The sequence below is a fragment of the Mastomys coucha genome, unplaced genomic scaffold (genome assembly GCF_008632895.1).
Source record: "Mastomys coucha isolate ucsf_1 unplaced genomic scaffold, UCSF_Mcou_1 pScaffold15, whole genome shotgun sequence".
In the NCBI taxonomy this organism is placed as follows: domain Eukaryota; kingdom Metazoa; phylum Chordata; class Mammalia; order Rodentia; family Muridae; genus Mastomys; species Mastomys coucha.
Genome location: NW_022196897.1, coordinates 75,429,670 through 75,435,792, shown reverse-complemented (window position 1 = coordinate 75,435,792; position 6,123 = coordinate 75,429,670). Strand labels below are relative to the sequence as shown.

Sequence of the window (6,123 nt, the reverse complement as noted above, 5' to 3'; positions counted from 1 at the left end):
TCCTCTATTGCAAGGAGTTTTAGCTAAGGTCATTCTAAAAGGTTTCTGGGAGTTTTCCTTGTCCTATGTTATTAGTTTATCTTAGAGATAACTTGCCTAATCCCAGTTCTCTCTCCCTCTGTCTGTCCTTTCCACAATTGAGGGTTTCTGTTTCCATCTACACCCCTTATCCCACAATGCTCCCTCCCTACATGCACTCCCATTCTTATTTTATTTTGCCTTCTCAACTACGCTGGGGCACATAGGGCCTCACAGAATCTGAACCACCAAGCAAACAGCTTATATTTGACAGACCTAGGCTCTCAACATGTATGTAAAAGATGTCCAGCTTGGTCTTCCTGTGGGACCCTTAAGAACTGGAGCTAGGTCTGTCTCTGACTTTGTTGCCAGTCTTTGGACCCCTTTCCTGTAACTAGGCTGCCTTTGCCTAGGCTCAGTAGGAAAAGATGTGCCTAGTCCCACTGCAACTTGACATACCAAAGCAGGTTGATATCTGCAGGAGTCCTCCCCTTCTTTGAAGAGAATGGGAGTAGAAAATGGAATGAGGGAGCTAAGAGGGAGGGACTGGGAGGAAAGGAGAGAGGAGAAGCTGCAATTGAGATGTAAAGTCAATAAATAAATTAATAAAAAATAAAAGTTTGCCAAAGAAAACACCCTGGAGAATGAGGATCAGTCTCCCAGGCTGGTGACATCTCAGGAACACCTCTATAAACTTCAGTGACAACAAAGGAGGCAGCTTTGGCTTGTTTGGCTTTTCGTTTTTTGCATGATGAGACCATGCTGATGGCTGGACCAGAGTGGCAATGCTAACATGATTTGCATCAACTTCCAGAATCACTGTTCTTTCTCTCAGATGTGGACTAGAGTGGGATGCAAGCAGAAGTGTGGCCACAACTAATTAAGGCTACTCCATAAAAAACAGGAGATGCCTATTTTCAGATTTTTCACAGAAGCAATTCAGAGATCTATTTAAGGTACATTTCCACATTTTCTGAGATGATTTTTAATTATAACAGAGTACTTTAAATGTAGATGCTGTTTTTTAGGCTATTGTGCTTAAAGCAAACATGGAGCATCAGTGTATATCTGTGTATGAAGTTTCATACACCCGCTGATCAGAGTCCACATCATTACTGTGGATACCAAAATTATGATAAATCAATAAATCAGTATCTAAGATGATATACTCAGAGCTCAGAGTCCAGCACATAAAAACTAATAGTTGCTTACTTGTCTACTCAGAATTTTTCCTTCCTTCTTTTCTTTCCCCCCTCTCTCATTCTTTCCTTTCTTTCTTCCACTTGAACATCTGCTTCTTTAAGTATTAAACACATTTTCAACTTGCCATCTTGTAGATGACAAATAACAGAGAAATGGCACAAGTGCTAGTTTTGTATGATCTCTCTAGCAGAGGTTTATTTGTTCTTTGTAAAAACATTTTTAGTGGGTAACACTATGTCTTTACTGTTCTGATATCATTGATTAGAAAGTAGTATATTTTGAAGCTGTGTAGGAAGTGACACAGAAGCTTGATTGCTTGGGGGGATTACCTGTATTATATAGCTATTAATAAATAATATAAAGTGTACCCCTCCAGCAAATGGACGCTAGGTATGATACAGAAGGCACTAAATCAGGAAGAGTGACATGAGGCAAAGTGAAGTCTGCTGTTTTAAGATGTCCACTTAACTCTCTCTGGGTGGTAGATACTGCTTCTGAACTGTGAGGAAAATCCAACTAGTAGAAAGATCTGAAGTGTTTGCTTCAGGACTCACGACTGTGAATTGTTCTCTCTTAAAATACACAGAATCACTCAGACACCAAAAGAGAAATTTCAGAAATCCATTATCAAGGTAGAGAAAGGGGACAGTAAAAGTTGTTTCCTCTATGCCAGAAACAGTAAAAGAAGCAAAGCCCAGGCATTTTGGGAAAGCAGGAATGAGAAATGGATTATTAATATGAAGAGTAGTGGGGTTTTCCTCCCTTTGCATTTTCATTGGGTAAAATGCTGTTCCTTTGTAACATTTCAAGCATGGACATCATGCCTTATTGCCTTCTTACTAACTTTCTTTGTCCGTTCTGCTTTGGTTCTTAATGATAACTGGTAAACTAAGCAGTGAACATCTTCATCTATTGTAAAAGATTACTGCCTGATCCAGTGACGATATAGGGTTTCTCTCAGAACATTGTTTCCTTGGATATAGCATGTGAGTGGCTGGAGTTCATATTATACATGCTAGAGAGGAACTGATTTTAGGACATCATGAAAATGACTTGTAAAATAAATGAACTGTCACATGATAGATTTATAAATGTGAAGTAATTTCTACTTTCTTTAGATATCCATCCTTGAAACATATAATTTTCTTTTCAGAGAAAACATATTATTATTATGCACACATATATTTGCATGCATAAAATTACATAACATGAATATGTATAGACACACATATATGTATACATAAAATGTTTTATAGAAAAAGAGACAGGTGCCTTTTGAGTTGTGACTGCTTACAGAAAATGAATCAGAAAGCCAGAATATTTACCCAAAAGATTTGTGGAAATAAATTCAGTGGGCAACACACTTGAGTTTTCTTATGAATTAATTACATCTAGGATTGTAAAGGAATGGTACTCTGAGTAACATTTTAATATTTTTGAATTTGACGGTATACTGGAGATAAGCAGGTAAGATGCCATGGCCATGTTTTATAGTGTATTATTAAAAATTGCAAAGCCTATGGCTTTTGCAAATAATTAAGTCAGAACAGTTTAAATTATATTTAAATATAAATATAAAGGGGAGTTTTCCTTTTTCCATTATGTGTTGTCACTAGTTTTTATTCATAGCTGAGTGTTGGTCATCTGATTCTTCATAATTGACCCATTGCCTCTTTCAGGATGTCTCAGTTGAAGAAGGATAAAGGAAGAAGATGCTTTAAACTTTACAGAAAGACTATAAAGAACTCTTTTCCCTGCAGTTTTTACAAAGAAAAAAAACCTCTCTTCACCTTCCTGATTGTGTAGAAATATCATGCATGTAAGAGCTTGGATCACTGAAGTCCCAGGTTGAGTGACATTTGTTTGAGCATAATATCTTTGACAATAACTTTTGCAAAAATAAGATACAGAAACTTGTGTAACATACTCCTGACTATGACTAGGATTTCAAGTCTGGAGTAATGGATTCTTAATTCTATTTCTAGTATTTTACTCAGCTATTATAAAAACAGAATTTTTTTTACAAAGTTTGCATTATGCTATAAAATGAGTCAGTGAAATTTTCACACTTTCAACATATACATCATGCAGAGTGCCACATAGTATTTCACAGATGATTTTTGTCTTATGAAGAACAGACTAATTCATTGAATGTTCCAGTAAATTCACAGTTCTATATGCATTTGAGATCATTGATGATTTGGAAGCACTACCTGCAGAGTCTCTCAACCTTTTTTGCTGGTAGATAAGGCAGTGCTCTGGTCAGTCAATGAAGACTTAAATTATGGTCTTCATTTACCTCCTGAATACTTTAAAATGCATTTCAATCCTCCTCTTCAGGAAGTCCATAAAGTCTGATGAAAGCTGATTATTCAAATATGGCCTATTCCTCTCTTGTCACCCAAGTAGATGCTTTTATCTCCAATATTCTAGACGTGGCTATTTGGAGTACTCAATACGTTATTTCAGTTAAATGTTACATGTTACAAAATTAACACTTAAAAAGTTATAATATAGCCGGGTGGTGGTAGTGCATGCCTTTAATCCCAGCACTTGGGAGGCAGAGGCAGGTGGATTTCTGAGTCCTAGGCCAGCCTGGTTTACAGAGTGAGTTCCAGGACAGCCAGGGTTACACAGAGAAACGCTGTCTGGAAAAACCAAAACCAAAAAAAAAAAAAAGATAAGAAAAAAAGTTTTAATATTCTGTTTTCCTGGTAAAATAAACAAGGACCATCCTCTACATGATAATTATATGAACTTGAATGGGTATTCTTATCTCTTAATTGCAGATTTACATGAACAGATTTTACTTTAACATTTTCATGAAGATAATGCAAAACCATAGCTTTGTCACTGAGTTCATTCTCCTTGGACTTTCACAGAACCCAAATGTTGAGAACATATTGTGTGTTGTATTTTTGTTTATTTACCTTGCAACTGTTGGGGGTAATATGATAATTGTGGTGACCATCATCTACAGCCCTTCGCTGCTGGGCTCCCCCATGTACTTCTTCTTGATATTCCTGTCCTTACTTGATGCATGCACTTCTTCTACTGTCACACCCAAGATGATTGTAGACCTCTTCTATGAGAGGAAGACCATCTCCTTTGAATGTTGCATGACACAACTGTTTGCTATTCACTTTTTCACTGGGATAGAGGTGATTATCTTGTCAGCTATGGCCTATGACCGCTATGTGGCCATTTGCAAACCCCTTCACTACTCCACCATTATGACCAAGAGACTCTGTGGCATTTTGGTGATGGTATCTTGGACAGGAGGATTCTTACATTCTCTCATACAAATTATCTTCACTTTGCAGCTGCCCTTTTGTGGCCCCAATGTCATTGATCATTACCTGTGTGACTTGTTCCCATTACTGAAGCTTGCCTGCACTGACACACACATATTCGTCATTTTGGTGTTTTCTAACAGTGGGTCTATCAGCATCATAATCTTCTCTATTTTGCTTGTCTCCTATGGTGTCATCTTGTTCTCTCTGAGAGCCCACAGCTCTGAAGGAAGACGTAAAGCTCTCTCCACCTGTGGATCCCACATTACAGTAGTTCTTTTGTTCTTTGTCCCATGCTTTTTAATATATGCACGACCTCCTTCAGCCTTCTCGTCTGAAAAAAATGCATTTGTATTTGCCACCATCATAACACCACTTCTGAATCCTATGGTGTACACTTTCAGGAATAAAGAAATGAAGAATGCCATTAGGAAAGTGTGGAAGAGACTGATAGTGGTTTCTTATAACTATTAACATATTACACTTACAATGCTGGGAAATTAGATCAGTAGGTGAGGACATTTATTGTGCAAATATAAGTTATCATTTCTGATTCCCAGCACCCATGACAGAAGTCATTCTTTGTAGCACAGTTTTAATGAAATACTGGGGAACTAAGTTGTTATATAACCCAAGGACTCTTCCCAAAACCAGTTAGGTCAAGGTTCATATGATCCAGCCAGAATGCAGACATTCTGGATTATAGTATGATCTGCCTAGAATATAGACACACCCTTGATACACACCTTTAATCCCCAACAGTGAAGATAATTTTAGCTTGTAGAAGGGAGCATCCATGTTTGAATGTGACATCTAATTGAGGGATAGACAAAGTGATGAATCAGAGAAAGATTTAACAGTATGAATCAGAGATAGGATATACCCATCTCCCAGGAAAACTGCACAGGAAAGAGAATTACAATTTGTTTTAAAACCAGTATATGAACAATGTGTATTAATCTCATCAAAACACTAGATATGCTGTGATACCTCCCCACTCAATTTATGTGTCTGTCTTTCTTATAATAGATGCATCTCTTAATGTCCTTCTTTACCATATGGTTTCTACTTATTTAGTTCATCTGTCCCTACCAATTAGCTTAAGAAATAATGCTCTGATATTAATGTACTAATCCTTTTGATGAATTTAGATGTATTTTGTGGAATACAATGACTGAAATAAAACTATGAAATAAAATACTGAACACGTTAACCAAAACATATTCATTTTGTTTCATTATACATCACAAGCATTATTTTACATTGTATTGAGTACAGTTGTATAGGTGTGGATTCTAGTAATGCTATGCTATAAGAAAAGAAGTTACAGATTTTAGCTGTGAAATAAAAACTAGATGCTATTTAACCTCTTTTTATTTTTACAAAGATAAAAATTAGAAACTGATAATCTTCTCTTATACTTTATTGATAAACATGTGAACTCACATACACAATAAGACCCTCAACTGAAAATGAAAGTCATAGTCCTAACCAAGAAGCTGCTTGGAGCTGATTGCCTGCTGGGAAGAAAAGGCATTTTCTTCAATGGAGTGTCACTGGTTTTGCAACCCATACTCCAAGGCAGCACCCATGCCTATGAGTAGTTTGC

General features: G+C 36.8%; 1 protein-coding gene across 1 annotated transcript; it reads left to right on the top strand.

Moving 5' to 3' along the window:
- Positions 1-3,939: 3,939 nt before the first annotated feature.
- On the top strand, positions 3,940-5,021 carry LOC116092201 (olfactory receptor 4C15-like). The gene has a single exon (XM_031373548.1). It carries the CDS (start codon positions 4,017-4,019, stop codon positions 4,986-4,988), a length of 972 nt encoding a protein of 323 aa, XP_031229408.1. The 5' UTR covers positions 3,940-4,016; the 3' UTR covers positions 4,989-5,021.
- The last annotated feature ends 1,102 nt before the right edge of the window (positions 5,022-6,123 follow it).